Raw genomic sequence first — 24,229 nt, forward strand, 5'->3', positions numbered from 1 at the left:
AATCTTTAACCAAAGACTTGTCATACAACTTTTACAGTTTGTTACTTTGCTTCAAATTGTGAAGAGTAAACTTCCGTTTTGCTCCCTGTGGTTTGCTCACTTTAACGGTTTTGCTCCAAACCTTTAAAAATAGCCATTTTACTCCTTGATGTTTCGGTTTTTTTGCCAGTTTGCTCCCCGCCTCTAACTCCATCCAAATTGTTTGTTTTTCCATTTTGCTCCCCGCAGGGAGCAAACTGGCAACAAAACCAAAACATCAGGGAGTAAAATGGCTATTTTTAAAGGTTTGGGGCAAAACCGTTAAAGTGACCAAACCACAGGGAACAAAACGGAAGTTCACTCAATTGTGAATTTCTTCCTATATCCTAGATGTGTTGTATATACATATATAAAGGTTGTGTTTTGTTTTTTATCCTCTTGGCGTCCTCGAACTATGAAAGTCATAAGTCTAGTCGTCACAAGTCTGCTGTCGTGCCTAGTGATCATGGCCTTAGATTTGTCGCGAGTACTATTTTTTGACGATAGTTTTCTTGTTATTTAAGTCTTGTTGGCCTATCTCTTCGGTTGCGTCATAGTTGTAGCTTTTTTCGTTGCATCCGTCCTTTACCCTTAAGTCTCCGCCTGACCAAATACTCATTTATGCGCTATCCGATATAATCCCTCGAGTATTCGATAATCACATATCATACAAGTTAAAAACGGCTTAAGACTAAGATAGCGAAGCCTACATTTTTCGAGGTGGCCGAAACAACTGAATGCCAGAGACGGCTAAGCCTACACTTTTTGCGAGGCGGCTGAGACGGTTAAATGGTTGAGATGGCTAATCCTACACTTTACATATTTGGTTGATGAATGACATTTGACACTATTTGATTGGTCAATGCAACCCCATTAGATATGCTTTTGCTAAAAGACTTAAAAAAAAAAATAAAAAAAAAAAAAAAAAACTTTTTTTATATAATGGAAACACTAAAACTGATTCAACCCTACAACAAAACTAAAGCAAAACATAAAAGAATGCAACATCTAGACACCAAAAAAGAAGAAAAACACAAGTAAAACAAACAATAACATCAACTTAACACAAAATATCCATACCATATTCCTTGCTTCCCACACTTGTTCCTTTTCCAAAATTTCTTCACATGTCACCTGCAACTTTTCAGCTTGCATCTTTAACTCCATAGCTTTTTCTTCTGCATCTTCAAGCTTCTTCATCATCTCCACTTGTTCTAATAACACCTTCTTTTGTTCCTCCACCATCACTTCATATTCTACATTCCAGTGTTCGATTGCTTTCGATATTGCTACATGCTGCACTTCAACCTCTATCTTTTGCTTCATCAGTTCGTCGAGTTCGGTTTTCAAGTCCCTGTTTTGTTTCGATCCCGTTTCGATGCTATGATCAGCTGAATTATTGTGATCATCTTTTCCAACATTCTTTAGTTTTTGCACTTCTGCAGATCAGGTTTTATTTGCGGATCATTAAGCACCAAATTGTTGCTTGAAAAGGTATCATTACTTAAACACAGTGTTGTAAAAATCGAGATTAATTGTCTACTAATTTATTTTTATTATATTTCTAGGGTAAAGTTCTTGTACAAATAATCTTAACATACTAAACATACAAATTGAAGGAAAACTCAAAAAGACAAGGTGGCATTTTTGTAATTACCACCAACTATCAAAGTTACTATACAAATGTGAACTCAACCAAAAATATCTAAAAAAATATAATTTTTTTTTAACATTTTTTATTAAAAAATCGCTACTTTTCGTAGCAGCAAAAAAAAAAATAAAAAATTGCTAACAAAATGTAGCGATTTTTTAATAAAAAATGTTAAAAAAAAATTATATTTTTTTAGATATTTTTGGTTGAGTTCACATTTGTATAGTAACTTTGATAGTTGGTGGTAATTACAAAAATGCCACCTTGTCTTTTTGAGTTTTCCTTCAATTTGTATGTTTAGTATGTTAAGATTATTTGTATTTGATCATTTGCCTATATTTCTAACCTAATCGGACCTAAAATCCATGATCGGTGATCAGTCAAAGGCAGTAAAAAAAATCAATCAAAATTGGTCAAAATCTTTGAAGTATTTGAAAATTATAACTATTAATCCGAGCAATGGTCGTGTGGTTTACCAAAACTTTGGATTTTGTCCCCAGCTTTCCAAAAGTACTTTGGATTTTGTCCCCAGCTTTCCAAAAGTACTGTCCTTAAAGCTTGCACGTATTAACACATTTAGTCCACGACCAACAAATCTTAAGTTTCAGCATGTCTAAGTTAGAGACTAAATGCGTTACAAAGTGCAGTGCAAACAACAGGGACCATCCATGTGACTTTTGGTAAAGTTAAGTACTAAATGTGTTACAAAATGCAAACTACCATGTAGTTTATGAAAGTTGTGGACCAAATCCAAAATTTATGCTTATTAATCCAATCGGATTTATAAGTTTGAAAAAGTTAGATAATAAAATTATTGGATTCGATTAACCATATAAACGAAACCGGTGATGGATGGAGATGTTATGTTACCAATCTTAAAGGCATCCTGTGCAGAATGAAGTTTCATCATAGAAACCGTCAAAAGATCTTGTTCGTTTTCGCTGATCAGGTTTTCATCGTCATCATCATGTTCGATTTCCATTGCGGAATGAGAGTTAGAATTGAGTAGTGAGGATGAACATATAATAAACAAGGAGCATTGAAGTAGTATTCATGGTGATTTTTAAAAATGAAATCGGAAACCCCAGAAGAACACATAATAATAGGATGAAGAAAATCTGAGATAGTTTCATGACTGTGGGGTGAATTCAACGTGGAGAGATGCACAGGCGCCACATGGATGTTCATAAACATGTGCTGTCAACCTTTTTCTTTTTTTTATATAATAATAATAATAATAATAATAATAATAATAATAATAATAATACTTATTTGAATATTCTATAACAAAATATAATTCTAATAAAAAAGCTCCATCACATTTTCTTCCTCAAATCATTAATAATATATTTAATTAATATCTAATTCTAATTAATAATTATTATTAATAATATTATACTATTAATATTAATATTAATATTAATATTAACTAAAATTCAAGATTGATGAATAAAAAAAATACTTAAACGTTTTTTTAACAACAGTTATCAATAATTTTAAAACCTATGATTTTAATACTTTTTAAAATGAATAATTATGTTTAAGTATTTTCAAATAATTTATAATTTTCATATTCCAAATATTACTTGTGGTTTCTGACTTATTCTTGTATTTCACAATAATTTATGCTCAAGATAATTATTATGAATTACTCAGGTCAATCACATATTTGTAATAGGATTTTTGTTTCTTTTTTAATGAGAAGTGTTTGAATCTTATTTATCCTTCTTTTTAGGTTGTAAAAGGGTTCATGTCAAAACAGGTGATTTTTTTACGGGTCAAAAAGATATGAGTCATGTTTGCCAATGTATCAACAACTTTTGTGCATTCTATCAATAGATGAACCCAATAAAGAGTGGGTGGACAGCGGTGCACTTGCCATTTTAATCCGAGTATATATGGTATTTGTGTGGGATTTGTTTAGCAGGTAAAGGATCAAATGGAAATAAAATTAACGTACGAAACGTACAAATTAGGGGAAAAAGCAAAAAAGTGGCGGTGTCATTTTGGTAATTATCAGCAACTTCAATATTACTGGGGAAAAAGCAAAAAGTGTCTTGTAGAGTAATTTTGAGCATTTGTAGAGTAATTTTGAGTATCTGTAGAGTAATTTTGGGAAATGTAGGGTAATTATCAAATTACTCTAGTAGAGTAATTTTGACTTATGTAGAGTAATTTTGGAAAATGTCTTGTAGAGTAATTTTGTTAGCATTTAGTTATGTGGTTTAGCTTTATGGTTTAGTTTTTAGCTTTTAGTTGGGGGGGGGGGGTTAGTGTAATTTTGATAATTACCCTACAGTTTTGATAATTACCCTACACAACCAAAATTACTCTACATGAACATTTACAATGGTTTAGGTTTTTTTTGGGTTTTTGGAGGGTGGGGGGGGGGTGTAATTTTGATAATTACACTACAATTTTGATAATTACCCTACACGACCAAAATTACTCTACATGAACATTTACAAAATTACTCTACAGAAGCTCAAAATTAATCTACTAGAGTAATAGTAGATTAATTTTGAAGTTGCTGATAATTACCAAAATGACACCGCCACTTTTTGCTTTTTCCCCCAATTCGTACGTTTCGTACATTTACTTTATTTTACAAGAACTTAACTCTTGTTTAGCATCAGCCGTTTTGGTCCGGTGGTTAAGGTACTTTTTATTCATGTTATATATGCCCTGGTTCGAATCTGCTGGGCTATTTTTTTTGGTGGGTCTATTATTTTGCTTTTAGTTGTTGTTGTTTTTTTCACGTGCATGTGTCTCTTGTCTAAAGCTATCATAAAATTCATTTGCAACCCGTTGTATTGTTCCATCTTTTTCTTATGTGTGAAGGTTAAGAGGCCTGGTTATTAAAATATATATTTTTGGGTTTAGGACTTTAGGGCTGTTGACATAAGATGTTTGATACTTTGTCTAACAATTTTTTCTCTTCCTTTTTAATCTGAAAATGGTAAATGGGTATTAGGTTCGAGGGTGTGAGTGTGGGGAAATGGGTATCCATATGACTATATGAGGTAGTCAAAGAAGGGTTTGCAATGGTGTGTAAAGTATCTATTTTGGTGAAAGAATTGGTGTCACGTTTTTAACTTATTCTAGAGGTTCATAACATACATACATACATATACATGTGCATACTCCATCCGTTTGCTTTTCACATGCTTCCATGCATGCATAGCATACATATGTTTGGTAAAAATTTGATGTTTTAGATTTTGAGGAGGGAATGTTGGTTACTTATTTTGTGTGTGCAAGCCATATATTAAGCTACTCGGTATGGGAGTAGTCAAGTCTTTAGATGATGTCCCTCTATCTCAGCATCACGTTAACATTCAAGTATGAAACAAGGGAAATGGTTGATGAAACAAGATATTTAGCAAAATACATATGATAAAATGTGTGCAAGGATTTAAAACTCATGCAGATTTTGAATGAATTTAATTGATTTTAAAAGTCACAAAATACTTAAACTTTTCGAAAATAAATAAATTATATCCAATTAAGCAAATGCACCGTTCCATTCCACGACAAAAAAACTTGTGGTATTTTAACTTTAACTGTGTTAATTTTACCTTACCATGGTTAACTAAGGTTGTTAATAAATATATTCAACAAACAAACAGATTTCTTCTAATTTCCTATCATCCCCTTCCCCTTCTGCAAATTCATTCCACCATGGAAATACCATTGAAATCAACGAACCTCTTCACACATTTCTTCACATGGGTCAACATCTTCTTCACCCAAATCACCCTCACTCTCTCCCTCCCTCTCACATTCATCTTCATCGCTCACACTTTCTCACCCAATCTCCTAAAGAATCCAAATGACCAGATCATCTTCACTTTCACTTTCACTCACCCAGCTTCAGACCTCATCATTTCCACCATGATCTTCTTCTCTTATCACATCTGGGCTGCATACCTCACTCCCGCATCTGATAACAACAACAATAACACCTTCCGTCACGACGTCACACTCGCAAAACTCGTACTAAACCTCCTTCTACGACTCATCCTCACCTTCCTGTTCGTGTATTTCGTAACCATCTTCGGCGATAACTTGATGATTGCCGTTGTTGGGCTTACGGACACCATCGTGTTGACTATCTACGTTGTGTGGTATGCTGTTCTGCACACGTATCTTGTGGGGGTGTTCGTGTTGCTGATTGTTATCCAATTAGCTCTGATTAAACCGGTGGAAGCATGGGCAGATGTAGAAACGGTGTTTCTGAAGGTATTGGGTGGGTATTTGGTTAATGCGTTGGTTATGACTCCGTTAATCACGAAGGTTGATGAGGAAATGATGCCGCCGATGTGGGATCTCGGAAGATTGTTTGGTGTTCTGTTCTTGCCTACGTTCGTGTTTCAGATTGTTCATGTGATAAGATTCATCCGTCAACCATTTCCAGCTGCTAATTAGCTTTCAAAATTGGTGAAGAAGAAGAAGATATTAAGGTTTAAATTTAATTAGAGCTTTTTTTAATATTTTTATTTGGGGATGTTTTTAATATGGTTGTTTTTGCAAGTTACATATTACCTGTTATGATATTGAAGGATTTGGTATTTGGATGATTCTTCATTTTTTCAGTCTTTGAACACTCGTTAAAAGGTCAAATCAAGTCAAACTTAGACGAGAGCTTGAGGCCAAATATAAGCTTATCATAGTTATTATATTTAATTTTTTTTTATAAAAACACTAAATAATATATATTATGTTTTATATAAAAGTTTTAATTATAAACGAGCTAAGCACGGACTCTTATAAATTAAAACAAGGCGTGCTCGAGGTTAGGAGAGCTCACACTCGGTTCGGCTGGGCTTGTTTGCACCAATGTCATGAATTGTGAGCGTTTCATTCATCAAGCCCTAAAAAAGTTTTGATATAAGGTTAAAAATGAGAGTTATAAACAATCATATTAGAACAAGTGTTGGGCTAAATTAAACTAAGCTTGATGTTCGAATGGTTGAGAAATTTTGCTTTGTTGTCCATGGCTTGATCATAGATGGTAAAATTTACTCTAGAATTGTAATTTGTGAACAGTGTGTATGAAAACCTAATTTTGAGGGAAAAAAAATAAGGGATATAATTCAAACAAAATACCAAAAATAGTTGAATATGAATATTGAATTGATATAAGACTGTGGGGTATGGTGGGGCGGGGGTTGGGCTTGGGCTGGGGCATTAGTTGACACGTGGCTTGGGTGGCAGACATGGCTAAACCCACATTCAACACGGTATGGTGGGGGCAGGGGTTGGGGCGTGGGTTTGTGGGTTTCGCTGGGCTGACCCGCTGGCTATTTGAATATTATTTAAAACAACAAATTTATTTTTTTTAATATTTTTAAATAAAGAAAATTACAAAAAAAATCCTAACTTTTATATTTGTTTTTTATCTCTTCTCTCAACGCTAAGACTAGTTCTAACTCGTCACCCTGTAGGTGATCAATGGGCTGGGATAGAAATTTCAAATCATCCCGTTTTTGTTTCTGGGCATCTCTGGCGGCATCTCTAGCTTCTTTGCTCATTCGTATTTCGGCCCTTTGTTGTTGGAATACGTTGAATGTATCCAACTTGCATGAAATGTCATCCAATTGCTCGCTGTATATTCCCCTATGCGAGCTAGAACTCCCAGCTGAAGGCGATGTCGTATCAGATCTAGATTTTTGAGCACGCCTTCTTGAGGCATTTCTTCCATACTCAGGCCGGTTTGGGCTTGGTAAATCATCCAAAAGGTCCTTAAACTCTTGATCTCGTGCATCAGATTGGGCTTGGGACGAGGCCCTTGACCTTTTGGAAGACGAGTTAGTTTCGCTACCAATGGGGATAGTCGCCCACTTTGGACGGAACTTACAAATCTCCCAACAATTAATGAAACGGAAGTCGGTCTGCACATTTGATTTGAATGTGACCACTGCATTTGTCAAAATGTCGGCTTCGGTTTCACCACTTTTAGGGTTTTGCTTTGCTTTATTTAAAAAACCACTAAATTTTGTAAGTTGGGTGCTTATCTCGCTCCACTTTGAGGATAAACTATCGTTTTCACGATAAGCCTCCCTTCCCATTTCTTCATGGAATACTCTACTAACCGATTTCCCACAGGGCGGTTCGATGTTGCGAATTTCCTATTTTAATAAAAAAAATTAATATATTACAAAGTTATATAAAAAATAACCATTAATAAAAACAAAGGTTAAGAATACCTAAAGTTGAATGTTGGGATTGTTGACACCAAGCCCTCGCCAATGCAACTTCTTCAGCAACGACCCATTTTTGTTGTTTTCGTTTGGCGGTTTCAACTACTTTATCCGCCTCGGTTTTTTTCTCATGACTTCTCTTTTTGATGGGTTTCGATGCGGAAGGACCATCATTGGGTGGTTAAGTTTTGGGAACAGTTTCATTTTGTGAAAGGTCGATGGAGGTTGGTGAAAGGTTGATGGGCGATTGTGTAAACGGGGTAGGTATCGAATCATCGGAGTGTGGGAAGTTAGTAAGCAAACGATTCCCAAGAAGCGATGCATAACTCGCTTCATGGGGCATAGAAGAGTGTATGAAAAATGGACGAGGAATTGGACGATTGGGTGGTGGGCTAGGATTACTTTCTTGGAGTGCATACGGGTTGGTCGGGTCATAAGCACGGTTATAAGGATGCATTTTTTCGTTTTGTAGAAGGAGAATTTGAAGATGTATAGAAGATGTGGTTGAATGTGGTAAAAAATGGAAGAAAAATGTGAGTTTTATAGTGAAAAAATGGAAGATTTTTTTTTTAATATAGCCGGTGGCCAACGGCTAGCCCAACGGCTTTTTTCTTTTGGCCAAACACAGCCCGCCATGTCAGCTCCCTTTCCCCGCCCCACGCCCGGCTTGAAACCCAAGCCCCAAGGGCCACGCCCCAACCCAAGCCCACCCGGGGTGGTGCCTTGGGCGTTTTCCCCTAACCCACGCCCCAACCCAAGCCCCATAACCCATGGCCTAAGGACAAGGGGTATGGGGTGCATGGGATGGGTTATGGATTGCTACACCACCCCCTTAGAGAACAACCATAGTTGGTATGGATTAAACTATGGCAACCATGTACCTCCTTTTCAGTTAAATATATTTTACACAAAATAAATTTAAACAAAATGGGGATAGCGGTTTGGGACATGACCACACCATATAGGATGGTAGATGAGAGTGGAGTAACATGACGTTGACATGGAGGGTTATGGTGATCTTGAGGGTAATGAACACACCCTATAGCTTAAACGACCCTTTTAAATGATTAAGAAAAAACATAAAATCTAAATCTATGTTCTATGATTGGCTAAAACTATTGGTTTTGTCATTATTTACAAAGTTTTTCTGTAAACAAAATCAAGTATTATCATCCTTTGCCATTCAAGGTCCGGTCATTAAACGAGTTTGTTAAGACTTGTAAATCAACACTTGACATATAAACTTACATCATTTGAACTTTTTAATTATAACACTTATGATTTATACAGAAAAGATTTCAGTTTGATGAAAACTTTCTTATTTTATCAACATTTCAAACCTTTTTAATTCAAAGTAAGTGATCAAGTCAAGTACTATATATAAGATGCTTAATGCAAGTAATTTTAAGTAGGAAAGATGTTTGAGAACATGTGTAGTGGTTAACACTCCATTCTTGGGCGTTTTGCGTCATGTGGGACAGCCCAGTCAGCAATGGCACATTATGGGGCGTTTTCTAAAATGGCTGTAGTGGGGATGTGAGCATTGTGGGGCATTATATTTGTAATAAAATTAAATAAAAAAAAAACCTCAAAAAAATCTGATTGGTTTTACGAAAAGGAAAATGAAGGTGATTGGACACAAGAAAAGGGGCTGGGCGTGGAATATAGCACGCCGGAACTGATTTGGAGCAAGAACACGCCCACGGGGGCGGAGGTGGTGGCGTTTTCGGGCGTGTTTGGGGGGAAAACGCCGAAACACGGCGACTACGGGTGGTCTGAGTGTAGTTTGATAAAAGCTATAACGACTCTTATCTTGAAAGATCATTATCATAAATGCTCACAAAGCAACATCCAAGTCGTTTTTCCCTTGGCCATATGCCCATATTGTCAAAGCTGACTCATTCCCTAATATAAGCAACCGATACTCGATACCCGAGTGATCTTTAAGCTCCAAACACATCTCACGTGTAAAATGTAAGATCATATATAAAAAACACAAGAAGCTATTTGTGATAATAATTGGAACACATATAATTATGAGTAAATTACTTTTTGAATCCTTGTGTTTTAGTGGTTTTAACTATTTGAGTCCAAAATCAAAAGGTTTAACACTCTGAGAAACGTTTTGAAAACCGGACCGGACACAGGGACTCAAAAAGTAATTTGGTCTATAACTATAAATGGAGATATCTTCCATATAAAAGAGAATATTCATGATTCCTACTAAATCCGGGTGACGGACGTCCCCTCCCGCCCCCACTATGTTGCGCCTCTGACTCGGTTACAAATATATTTCAAAATATTTACCACATGTCAATCTTTCACCCTTTAACCCAATCTTTTAGTGTACCATTAGTCCAAATGTCCAATATAATTTATTTTGTTAAAATATGGACGGTTAACAAGTCAAACAGATAATTAGCAAGTTATCTCCAATCTCCAATCAATAGGAAATAAAAACAAATAAAGCAATTGTTAATACCAACTAAAGGTTATAAATAATTACAAGTATTTTCTGGATCTCTACTATGCTTTCGTGAGTTAGAGAAATGAAAAAGAAAAATTATAGTAATAACTGTATAAATACCAAACAAACGAGACGTGTTTCGAAAGTTAACATGCTTAAGTAACATTTTACAATGAACCGATTCACCATGCTAGACACATATCGTACATTTATTAAGTTTAATTAACCTTGTACAAAATATATAAACTTGTTTTATTTCTTAGGGGCTGTTTGGTAGCCTCTGAATGGTCATTTAGAGGCTACATCTTAATGAAACCATTAAGAATTTTTCCAATGAGAAGGTCGAAGAATGTGACATGTGATGATTTACCATTCAGAGATTATCTATTAACCATTCAGACTTGAGGTTACCTCTTATTCATTCAGAGGTTTTAAACCATTAAGAGGTAGCATCTGAATGATCATTAAGAGGCTACCAAACAGCCCCTTATATATGATAACTAGAAATATATCTCCTGTTTTCATTATTATACTTAATATACTGTTTATAAAAATATACGTATATAATGTTAAGAAATTCTTTTATTTATTTTATAAGGTGATAAAATTTCTTCATTGTGAAAATTTAAGGGGTATTGGATTTTAATAATCCCAAGTTTCACTAATTGGCCGGTAATAATCTCAACTTCAAAAATTGCCTACAACAGTCCCAACTTGTAAGATTTTAGCCACCAATGATCCTTGTCTAACTGGGTTATAACCCAGTTAGTTTTTTGAAGTTTTGAGCAGCGGAGAAGGTCACTAGAGGTTGGAGATGACAAGTGGTGGTCTCCTTTGGCGGTTTCAGGGGTAAAGAAGGTCGTCGGAATAAGTTGCAGGTCACCGGAATTGCGTAGATGGTGGAAATTTTAAACTTTTGAGAAGTGGAGAAGATTACAGGAGGTCGGAGATGATTGGTGGTGGTCTCGTTTGGTGGTTTCAGGGGTAAAACGAGTCGCCGGAATAAGTTGCAGGTCACCAGCCCAACAAGGTTATAACCCAGTTAGACAAGGATCATTGGTGGCCAAAATCTTACAAGTTGGGACTGTTATAGGCAATTTTTGAAGTTGGGATTATTACCGGCCAATTAGTGAAACTTGGGATTATTAAAATCCAATACCCCAAAATTTAAATATTGTATTTACTCATTTAATAATCAAATAACATAGTAAAGTTAGTCAATTACTAGTCCTACAATATCATTGAGTATGATTCTATAACAAATCAAATAAAATCGCTTACACATGATCAAGTCTCAATCGCCTTTCTACTTGCATGAATAGAATATGACTTCATCCGGTTAACCATCTCAAAACCAAAATGGCAAACATGTGTGTTGTTACTTTGACTGAGTTAATTTCACCAAACCATGGTTAAGCTTGTTAATATATGTTGAACAAATTTCATTGATCATCAACATTATTACTCACTCTCCAAACCATGAACATAACAATGGAAGCCATAAAGCTCATCAACATTATCACTCACTTGTTCGAAACCATCTTCACATGGAAGAAAATCTTCACCCAAATCACGCTAAGCGTAATTCTTCCCCTTGTTGTAACCTTTGCCGGTCACACATTCATACCCAACATCCAAAACAATCCACACGACATGTTCAAACTCACATTTACTCACTCCTTTTACGACCCGACATTCGCTATCACCATCTTCTTCTACCACTCCATCACCTATCTCACCGAATATGATACCACCCTTAGTGAAGTCAAATTCATGAAACTCGCACTAAACCACTTTCTACGACTCATCGCCACTTTCATGTTCGTCTACTTCCTAAACTTCTTCGGGTACAACTTGATGGTTGCGGTTCTTTGCCTTATGGACACCATTGTGATGGCTTTTTTTGTAGTGTGGTGTGTGATTATAACCGTGTATCTTTTGGGATTGTCGTACTTGCTCTTTGTTCGGCAGTTGTTTGCTATGATTAAATCAAGGGATCTGGTGGAGGTAGAGACAGCTTTAGAAGCAATAAGTTGGAAGGTAGTGAATGGGTTTTTGGTAAATGTAATGGTTATGTCGCCGTTGATTAGGAACGTTGGTGAGCGATTGGCGCCGATGTGGGAAGTGATGATCTCTGGAATGGCTTTGGTTCTGTTCTTGCCCATGGTACTCATGGTTTATGTTGAGCTTCTAAAAAGGGTTATCTTGGGTATGAAAGTGTTTAGGTCTTAAGTATTATTATTTATAATTTAGGGATGTTTTTAATATGGTTTGAAGTTTGTTGCAAATATATATATTAAGCGCTATGATATGATATTGAATGCTAGTGAGATTTGATTTGGGCAAATGGGACTTGAAAAGTGATAAGACTTATGATGATGTTGATGTTGTTCAGTTTTTGGTTTTTGGTAATGTATTTCTTGTTCTTAATTTGTTCTTTTGAACCCTAAATATAAGGTTAGAATAATGTGATTTATAAAGAATCAAAGTAGAATCACAATGTGTAGGCCGATCAGGGCCGAACCTGAAAATTCGTGTACCCTATTCGAGCTCGAAAAAATGTGTCATCAGGCCTTAACGAAATTGGGTATTGAGCTCACTAAAGGTCTAAACATAACGCCAAATGGGTTAATAACTAATGTAAACCATAAGAATAGTTTTGTAAAGCGGGCTATATGTTGGTGTTTGTATAGGTGTACCCTATTAAATTTTTTTTTACATATACATATTGAGTTTTTTTTATAAAAAAACGTGCCCCTCGAAATATCGGGCCCTGTCCGGTGGTCCTCCCCGCCCACCCCGGGCCGGCCATGATGCAGAATTAGATAGAATGACCTTGATGGTGGAAATAGTTGTGGTTATTATTATTGTAAATGATCAAACCATTTTCATGTTTATAATTTGTAACAACGGAATCACTTATCTAGTCATTTCACTTAAGCATAGCTTTTGTAAAACAATTGTAGTGATAGAATAAACAGAAGCATTTGATGGAACAAGTAAAGTTGCATGATGTACAAATGCACTCCATGACAAAAAAAAAAGAAAAAAAAGAAAAAAAAAGAAAAAAACTTGTGGTATATATTAACTTTAACAGTGTTAAATACTTAAATTTACCTTACCACGGTTAACTAAGGTTGTTATTGCATTAAACAAATTCAATCATCCCCTTCACATTTACCTTACCGGTTACCACGGTTAACTAAGGTTGACTCCTAGAAAGCCACCTCGTACAATAGATTCCCAATTTAAACTTCTCAATGAGAAACTCCTATCACCCAGACTTAAAATTGAGACCTGGAGAGGAAAACTCACCCGAGTCCACCATAAGTGAAACTTAAATACTCGTGACCACCACTAGAGCACTAGTGATGGTTAGTTGGTTGTTTATTAATTGTGAGATATAACTAACGAATCAACCTAAACATGGTTAGGCCCTGTGTTAGTGTGTTATGGGGCAACGCACCTGAAGAGCTAGCCGATCACGGGCGTGACAGCGTGGAACTTAACATGTCATAAGGGATGTTGCCGTCTTGCCGACTGACATGAAAGGGGAGGCATGGTTGGGGCTAATGCAGTGAGGAGGGAAGGTAGGGGTGTTCACGAGCCGAGCCGAACCGAGCAGACCTTTGCTCATGCTTGGCTCGTTTACAAACCGAACCGAGCGGAGCGGCTCATTTAAAACCGAGCCTCAAATCAAGCGAGCATTTTTCGAGCAGTAAATATTCCGAGCGAGCATCGAGCGAAGTTTGAGCGACTTGGACAACTATGTCGCCCGATTGAAATTCGCTAAGAGAGCTAGTGACAATTTTTGGTCTCAAGTTTTTATGTCTTTAAAAGCATGCACGTTTCATGACATAATATTTTTCTTATGAATAACAATGTTGTGGCTGATAAGACGATGATTATATTGTACGAACAATTACGTTGAGAGCAGGAGACGATCGATTTAGGGTAACGACATGAAACATTGAGGCGATGAGCAGCTTGTCGTTTATCGGTTTAGGATTTAACTTTCAGTTGATATTAATTTTTTTATTGGCGTGGTTGGGCTAGTACGTATAGATATAGTTGTAAATTTGTATATAGTAGACCAAAATCTAAGAGTGGCATATATAAAACTATAAATTAATTTATATTTAAGTATATATGTATTATGTATGTGTAATGTGTGTGTGTATATATAAGTATAATTTATATTTGTGTATATATATGTGTACATACATGTTTATATATGTATGTGTATATGTGTATGTATGTATATATATATACTAATTATTAATTAAAAATAATAATTCGAGCCGAACCGAGCCGAGCGAACCTTTGCTCATGCTTGGCTCGTTTACAAACCGAACCGAGCAGAGCGGCTCGTTTACAACCGAGCGTCAAATCGAACGAGCATTTTTCGAGCAATTTTCGGGCGAGCGTCGAGCGAGCGACGAGCGGCGAGCGATTTGAACGGCCCTAAGGGAAGGTTGGTGCGGGCCATGGTTGATCAACCAATCACATGGTTTCTTTTCTCTAAATCTATTTTCATCCGTTAAATTTTAAGTAATATTTTAATGGCTATTGGATAGTGAAATCATTATAGACTATAGTAAAAATAAGTAAGTTAAAACCCTAGGTGATGTGGTGGTCACGTTTTAACGTGCAGTGAAAACTAAGCAAACTAAGCAAACTGTAACACATATAACATATTCATACAAACCAACATCCACACCACCCCCTTCATCAAACGGATAGAAAAAAATTGCATAACAAAGTCATATTACTAACAAATATTGCAACTTAAACGGATACAATATATTACTAATAAAGTCATATTACTAACAAATATTGCAACTTAAACAGATAATATTCAAAGTCATATTACTAACAAAGTGCCTTAACGTAGGATGCGCGACGAAAGTTCGCACGTTAAAAAAAAGCATGAAATACAATTTCGCATGTTTATAACGTTGCATGTTATACAGTTTCGCATGTTGTTCGCATGTTATACAATTTCGCATGTTTTTAAGGAAACCCAAATTCGCATGTTAGTTACAAGTATTCGCATGTTGATAATGCATCGCGTACGCGTCGTACGTTAAAGCATTTTGTACGTTAACCGGCCTCTATATATACATAAATAGAAAGTGTATCCAAGTTAATTTAAATTGATTATTTACTAACCATAGGTTAGTGATTATTGCATGAAAATTGAGAAGTTGCATCAACCACATAATTAGATGATTATGTGGTTTAACTTTGGTAAGCATTGATTCTCATCTAGCACACTTTTTAAGTTTAAATCTTGCTTCCACTCGCTTTCTACTGTAAGTCGTAACCTCTTGAAGATCACTTGTCCCGCAGAAGCCACAATTTACTTGATCTCGTTGATTAGTAGGGTATTTGTTGGTTCCATCAAATTTCCCAATAACATGCACTCATGGTTAAAAAAAGGTCAAAAAAATAATTTTGTTCTTAAATGAAGTTATCAACCCCTATTTCAAAAATCAAAACTAAAAGATACTTATGATGTCAACTGAAAAATACACATGATGACACAATGCCAATGAAGCTACTGACTAATCAATCTGAAGCATTGCATGTTCATCAGAAAACACATAAAATTAGGGGTGCTAAACGGGTCGTGTTCGTGGGTTGACGGGTTCAACCCGACCCGAACCCGAATATCGTTTCATACATATGAACCTGAACCTGACCCGAATATTCGCAGACTGACCCGAACCCGACCCGTTCAACTCGAATTTTTTATTTTTTTCAGCAAATTAATATATTAAAAATAACATCTACTAAAAAAACACAATCAGATAATAAAATTACATTAAAATCATAAAATTTTATCAAGTATAGCATAAAATACACACCAAATTTAATTTATAACATAAAACACATTGTAAAAAATATAATATTATAGAAATGGGTTAAACGGGTCAACCCGCCAACTCGACCGGGTTGACCCGAACCTGACCCGAACCCGTTTAGAGTAAACCCAAACCCGCGAATTTCGTGTTAGGTTCGTGTCGTGTTTTCGGGTCGTGTCAGAAATTCACACCCCTACATAAAATTATGCTTCTTCATTTAGCTATGGCATTCCATGATCGGCCCGAACCGACAAACCGAACCATAAACATGCATGAAAAACCATAGAATGAACCACTAAACAAAAACAGTTATTCAAAGATCATTCATAAAACAGTTAATTTCCATGTAGTTCTAAAGCTTCCCATACACAGTTATTCAAAGATCATTTATAACCGACAGTAACTTGTGAAACAAGAAGCTATTGTCAATCACCCCATAGCAAAAGGAGTAATCTTTATGAAAGGCGAACAAGCTCGAAAGCTGTCGTCGTTAACTGCTAGTGAATTCTTCGGATCCTTATTCGCAGAAAGCATAGGGCCCGCGTTAGGACTTCCACGAACGTAATAATCCGCATATGTACTGTTTTGAAACCAGGGCCGTCTCCGAAAATGCTAAAAAGATTTTGGGCCCTGAGCGAGATTAAAAAAACCGGGCCTGACCTAACCTTTTGCAGTAAATAAGGAAATAGCGAGAAACAAAGTAAGCCCACTGAACAGAAAAAACGCCTAGCACGTACACTCGAACCCAACACCTGAACTTTAGAAGGGGAGTCGGCAACCGGTTCAACTATGGTTGGTGGCGACATAGCCTTTAATTCACACTTATCTGCTTTACAAATACGATCTTGCTTGAACTTATACAATTCTTTATTTGATCTAAAATATAATTATTAATTAAAAGCAATGATAAACAAAAAATAAGAAAACAAAAACATTGATACATGAGTTGTTATAGTTAATTCCTAATAAGAAAGGCATAAGTGGAGTATAATCTGTTACAATTAATTCCTAATACACCAAGTTCATTAAATACACCAATTTCATTGGAACTTCCATGTTACAATTAATTCCTAATACACCAAGTTCATTAAATACACCAAGTTCATTGGAACTTTCATGAACAAACTAGACATTAATCTTAAAAAAAGATACACTAAAGGGACTCGAACCGGCCACCATATGTTTAGAAACAAGGGACATTTCCACTAGGCTGTAATTATTTTTTGCAAGTGTCTTCATCTCTAATTATATTTATGGGTTCCCTGTAGATCTTTTATATTTATGCTTCTAAAAAACGTACGGGCCCTTCTACGTTTTTGGCCCTGAGCCGTCGCCCACCCCGCACATGCTTATGGCCGGCCCTGTTTGAAACGTCGCGTCTAATGCATTGTTATTCAAACTATTAGGTGGATTAAAGGTAGGATGTTGAGATATGAAGCCATTAGGACTCTGACCACAGTTGACTTTATTTTCATCTGTGTTGACCACAGTCAAATTCTTCCCCATTAGCCTGATGACGGATTTCGAACAACAGCATGGCTGATGATCAGTCTTGAAACTAGTAATTTGACTTTGACTTTGACTTTGACCCTTCGATCTCCAATCACCAGAGCTTGTTAAGGCAACAAGGGCATCTTTTTCATCGTTTCGAGTAGTAGATCTTGCAGAAAACTTGTCCGACTCTGATCTTGTCAAACTCGGATTAGAAACGGTTGAAACCGGAGAATCAGACATATCATGATAATGCTGTTGTTGTCTCTCAATATCATTTGTGACGTCAATAACACGCTCCCTGGAGTCGAACATGTCATCAAAAGAAACCGAATTTTCTGGTCCGCAAATCTCATTCTTTTCGTTCGTTTTTACTTCCGAAACATTCATACTCTCACAAGCGCTTTCGAGAGCTGAAAATTTTCTTTTTTGATAAATCTTGGATACTGTTTTTATACTTGCTGACAACAAATTTTCCCGTGATGAGGATAACGTGCTACGGCTACCCTTTGACCTTACATCTGACCCTTTGACCCGACATGAATCTGAAGGATCTTCACAACCCTTCAAGCGTTCGGAACTTGGTTTTGTTGACAGTAAAGACCTCCCCTTTGCAACGTGCGCCTTCTTTTGTGTCAAAGTTCCCGTTTTTCGGCTATTTTGTCGTGACAAGATTCTTTTTTTATTTGGTGAGTTTGATGGCGGGTCAAACCGAGATTTTGTAAACGATTTTTCACCTGCAACACTCGGATTCTTCTTCGCAGCGCCAGTTCGTTTAGAGCACGCCCATGGTGGCCTTACAATCGTTGAATCATCTTTATCCACTGCCTCTTCTTTCTCTTGTTCGCCTTGAAACTCGATTTCATGATCCGGAAAACCTGAATTATTAGCCCAACATGTACCATTTCTTGCATCGAGCTCTTCCACGGTACAATGAGCGGCGCTTTTGTATATATCCGCCATCAGCCTCATCTTCCTAGGTTTAATCCTATGTTTGATAACTACTTCACGATCCGCGGTCCACTTCATAGTAGTTGACTCCCCAGATAGGCACCGGTCAATGTGAGCGTTTAGTGTCGTGTTTGAAGACGATGAAAACACCTTGCAAACTGGACAGATCTTAGAACTACCCATGGTCGTTTCAGTTTCAGTTTCGGTCTTTCTAGATGAACCAAGAACAGGTTTCGGTTTCGGTTTCTTTGACTTTGTTTGACCCAAGCCTAGTTGAATATGTGTGTGGGATTTCTTTGACTTTCTGGATTCTAAAGTCAACTCTGGATTCGACTTCGAATTCCCGTTACAATGGCTGATGATTTCTTCATTAGATGAGTTATTTCTAAGCGATTCAAGAGACTGGAAAGGCGGTAACATGTTCTTCACGTCGTGTTGCAAGCAAGTTTGTAACGTTTTGTGCGAAAATGGCCAATTTTGAGCGATGTTCTTGCTACGCGAATCGAATACATAGTCTCTACAACACAAAAGATTCAAACTTGCTTATAATAAGCTTACATTTCAACATTTTTATCCTACAAAATTTGACTAAAATGCTATGATTTTTTTTTAATAACGAAAACTAGGGCTGCAAACGAACCAAACGAACACGAACAAGACCTTGTTCGTGTTTGTTTGTTAAGAAATATATGTGTTTGCGAACTGTTCACAAACACTTATCGAACGATATTTTATGTTCGTGTTCGTTTGTTAAGGAAATTAACTTGTTCGTGTTCGTTTGTGTTTGTTTGTTAATCTTAGACAACGGACAAAAACGAAGTTGACGAACACAAACGAGCACAAAATAATTTTAATGAACACAAATAGAAATAGACGAACACAAACAATCGTTCATAAACAGAATATATAATACACTGACACTTATTAGATATTTAGTTTGTCGGAATTTTGAAGTATTTATTTAAATAAATACAATAATTAAAAACACTAATGAATTATCGATCACAAACGAACACGTTCACGAACATAAACGAAAGAACACGACCTCTGTTCATGTTTGTGCATTTAACTAAACGAACGAAATTTCTTGTCCGTGCTCGTTTGTTTAATAAACGAACAAACACAAACAAACTTCCCGCCGAACGGTTCACGAACGGTTCACCGAACGTTTGGTTCGTTTGCAGCCCTAACGAAAACCCCTAGGTATTGTGTATTATTCATCATCTACACATACAATGATACAATAATAATAATACAATGAATATAGTATATAACTAACTACAAAGGCAATTAACCTAATCAAATAAAATAATCTACTACAATAAACAAAAATATTCTATTTAATAAAAAAAAATTGTACCTTATAGAGAAACTGGATTGTGGGTAGGGCTGGCATATCATGTATACCCGTACACGATAAGACACGACACGATAAGACACGATACACGAAATCCCATACACGAACACGAACACGACACGATAACTTATCGTGTCCTTTTTTTCAAACACGAACACGAACACAGCACGATATACACGAAAATTACCTGTTAATACCTGTTAACACGACTGTTCGACTGTTATACATGAAAATTACCTGTTAATACCTGTTAACATAAACAAAAACACAAACATGACATGCTATCGGAGAGTTACAAAGGGAGTTTAGGGTTTTTTTTTTAATTGAATGAGGAATGAAAATAGAAAGGAATTAAGGAACTCACGCGCACATGGCTGATGAGTTTTATTTAATTTAATTTCTTATCGTGTACTAACGGGTATTAACAGGTAAACAGGTATTTAACCTGTTTATACACGAAAAATTAACAGGTAATCTCGTGTCTACCTGTTTGGTACACGATACCTGTTAAGACCATACACGATACCTGTTAACTTCGTGTAGGTTCGTGTCGTGTATTCATGTATTCGTGTAAAATTGCCAGCCCTAATTGTGGGTATTGAAGAAACATATATAACAAAAGATTTAACAAGTTGAAAGTAAAGTCACACTTTGTCTGAGTTGAAGATTACATAACTCATAATAAGTTAAGTATACACTTTGGTTTTATCATCCTGCAAGAGAAGAGAAAAGCAAAGATCAAGATGATATTTTTGTAAACATAATTAAGAAACAATTTTTAACAAGAAAAGAAGCATAAATGTAGCCCAAGAACAAAACCCACAAGCAGAAGTTGAAAATAAAGATGAAAAATAACTTCAACAAGTGTTATTTTATGTGGGTAGTGAAGAAACATAGCAGGTAGATTAAGCAACCAAGATAGAATTTTAACGTTATTTTACTAATTTCGTGAAAATAACGTTAAAAGAGGGGATGGTTAATCATGCATCATGTGGTGGCGTTGATAGCCGAAAGACAAGGGGTACATGCACTAATCGGTAGTTGTCTCAATTGTTGAGTGTTATGTGCCTTATGTCCAAGGCTTGATGCAAAACTACTATCGAGCCGGGGGTCTCACTGGAAGCAGCCTCTCTATTCCTACGGGGTAGAGGTAAGGCTGTCTACATCTTACCCTCCTAAGAGCATTCACATCCAATCCATCAAATTATACATACATTTCACTAAAAAACAACTTCTATATCAATATATTTCCATTAAAAACAAATACTTTTTCTCTCTCCTTTCAATTAAATAATATTATCATTACATTTTTCTCTCACTTCCACTCACAACCACTTTCAAAATATATTAAAAAATTATAACGGGTGAACAGTGTCCCCCCAAATATACAGATGAACAGTAACATTTTCTCTCTCCTCTACTCACAACCACTTTTTATACCCTTTATAATATAAAAACCCCTCCTCACATAATTTGATGGTTAGGATGTGAATGCTCTAAGACCCTATCTTAGCTTTGCTATTGGTGAGATTTACTGAGTATGATGATGACATAACATTACCATCATTAATTAGCAAATATAAACATACAAAAATAAAGATTTTACTCATCCGGCTGTTACTTCAGCGAGACAACTCGTGTGGAGGCAGTACGGTTTCTGGAGAACGCCGTAACCAAATCTGACCAACCCAGCGCGGGCCCGGTTAAGACAACGTAGTCCTTCAGCGAGGCAACTCGTGTGGAGGCAGTTAGGGATGGCAATCAAACCCGAACCTGATGGGTAAACCCGAAACCCGACACATTTGGGACGGGTTTGGGGTCAGTTAATCGGGTTTGGGACGGGTTTGGGAGTAGTTTTTATTTTTTTCGCGGGTTTGGGACGGGTTTGGGATTTAGTGATATACCCGTTTACCCGACCCAATTACCCGATAAAGCGTACCCGTTTACCCGATATAATTTCTTTTATATTATTAATATGTATATATATGATACATCCATTTTTTACACATATAGGTATTCTATTCCGTGTACATTGTAGTTATTTGATATATATTTTTATAATAACAATACAAAATGTAACAGATTAGTAATTACCCGATAGATACCCAATGAGTTTTGAGATAAGTATACCCAACGAGTAATCTTTTTAAATTAACGGGTTTACCCGAAACCCGCGGGTATACCCGAAACCCGATGGGTATTTACCCGCTAGAAACCCGACAGGTTTTGGGACGGGTTTGGGACAAGCTTATCTAATCGGGTTTGGGTTTAGGATTACCTAAACCCGTCCCAAACCCGACCCATTGCCATCCCTAGAGGCAGTACGGTTTCCGGAGAACGCCGTAACCAAGTCTGAACAACCCAGCGCGGACCCAGTTAAGACAAGATCTGTCTACGTTGAAATCACTTCAAATTCATCATGATATATCTAGCATACCCCAAGATTTGACTTTTATGTTTTGAAACACATACTGAAAATAATGAAATCACTTCAAATTCATCATGAAATTAGAAACTTCAAAACTCAAACTTTATAAGCGATTTAGTATGCAAGATGAGGCCCATTAATTAAAAATATGGAAAAAAAAAGAAGAAAAACCACCCACCAGAAAGTAATTAAAACGAGGAAGTTTGAAGGAAACTTGAGATCGAAGAAATGGTGCGGAAAACACGAACAATTGTCGGGTGAATTCGGAAAAAAAGGGGAAACTGTGAAGAAAATACTGGAAAACTTAATGATGATAATAATAAATTTAATGAAGCATCAGGTTCTTGCATCCACTGAATACCATATTCGTAGTTTAAACCCGATGATCCATCTCACATAACACATGTATATGCGTGTTTCTGTGTGAAAGATAAAGGGAAAGTGTCTGTGTAAAGGTGTTTTAAGTGTGTCGAAGATGGTAACGACTCCATATTTCTAGATTAAACTATCAAAATGGTTTAGTTACTTTTCTTACTTTATTCACTCAAACATTTTGAATTCGAGTTCTTGTGGTTTAAATTTTGTTGTTATTTTTATTCAAAATTTTTTGTCAGATTTTTTAGTTAATATTCAGTTTTTTAGTCTTTTTTTCCCTTTTAATGAAGGGCAAAATAGTCTTTTAATGTTTTGTTATAACAATTTAAAAACATATGATCATTTTGCCCTTTATTAAAATGGAAAAAAAGACAAAAAAAAAAAAACTTAATATTAACTGAAAAATATGATCAGAATTTGCTTTTGGATGAAAATGACAACAAAATTGAAACCACAGGGACTCAGATTCAAAAGATTTGAGTTTTGGACTAAAGTGGCAAAAATGACCAAACCTCAGGAACCATTTTAGCACTTTACTTTTTAATAAGTGAAATTACGATTAGGTCCGTGTTCGACTTTCAGTTTTTTCACAGGGTTAGCGATCTAAATTTACCGTTAAAGAAAAACGTAAAAGTACGAAATTGCCCATCTGCATCACAAAAGTGAAAAATATGACTTCTTGCCCCACACGACAAGACCTCTCTCCACCTCACCATACCTCAAATTTCAAACTTGAATTAATGGCTATTATTTTATTTTATTTTTCTATTAGTATACGTCACCGAAAGTAAATGCAATGTTTTTTTGTTAATTAAAGTAGTTGATGCCCCGCTCGCGTTGCGGGGCGATCGTTGAATAATTATCAATTAATTAAAAAACATTACTATAATTTTGTTAGAAAAAAAAACAAAAATGATGATAAGATCATAATTTTGGGCTCAGAGCAAAACTGTAATTTTTTAGAACTAATGAGCCAGTGTTAGGCAGCTCCTTCACATGAAAAAAAATTAAATCGTGTAAATAAATTAAAACAAAAAACCTTTATAAGTTTGCTAGAAAAACTAAAACGACGGGAAAAACGTAATTTTTAACTGAGGGCGAAATCATAATTTTAATTCAGGGATAAAATCGTAAATTAAATGGACCAATGGGGGAGTGCCAGGAAGCTGTCGGCATGACTGTAATTTTACACTGGAGGCAAAATTGTAATTCACCAGGAAAACAAACAAAAACGGTGGACAAAATGTAAATTTAAGTTGAGGGCAAAATCGTAACTTGGCTGTGAGGAAAAAAATAATAGCAAAACTATAAATTTATACGGAGTAAAATCGTAATTTTGAACTGAGGGCAAAATTGAAATTTTTAGCTGGGAGTAAAAGCGTAAATTTATTTTTAAGTGGGGGTAAAAACATAATTTTGAA

At 35.9% G+C, this 24,229-nt stretch overlaps 2 protein-coding genes across 2 annotated transcripts; both read right to left on the reverse strand.

Moving 5' to 3' along the window:
* Positions 1 to 595: 595 nt before the first annotated feature.
* Positions 596 to 2,734, reverse strand: LOC110939465. Its single transcript, XM_022181063.2, has 2 exons — positions 2,540 to 2,734; positions 596 to 1,457 (listed from the first exon to the last, which is right to left on the reverse strand). The coding sequence occupies exons 1-2, from the start codon at positions 2,649 to 2,651 to the stop codon at positions 1,027 to 1,029; spliced, it is 543 nt and encodes a 180-aa protein (XP_022036755.1). The 5' UTR covers positions 2,652 to 2,734; the 3' UTR covers positions 596 to 1,026.
* Positions 2,735 to 16,515: 13,781 nt separating this feature from the next.
* Positions 16,516 to 19,305, reverse strand: LOC110942164. The gene is made up of 2 exons (XM_022183903.2): positions 17,661 to 19,305; positions 16,516 to 16,786 (listed from the first exon to the last, which is right to left on the reverse strand). The coding sequence occupies exons 1-2, from the start codon at positions 19,066 to 19,068 to the stop codon at positions 16,704 to 16,706; spliced, it is 1,491 nt and encodes a 496-aa protein (XP_022039595.1). The 5' UTR covers positions 19,069 to 19,305; the 3' UTR covers positions 16,516 to 16,703.
* Positions 19,306 to 24,229: the final 4,924 nt, after the last annotated feature.

The sequence above is a fragment of the Helianthus annuus genome, chromosome 5 (assembly GCF_002127325.2).
Source record: "Helianthus annuus cultivar XRQ/B chromosome 5, HanXRQr2.0-SUNRISE, whole genome shotgun sequence".
NCBI lineage: Eukaryota > Viridiplantae > Streptophyta > Magnoliopsida > Asterales > Asteraceae > Helianthus > Helianthus annuus.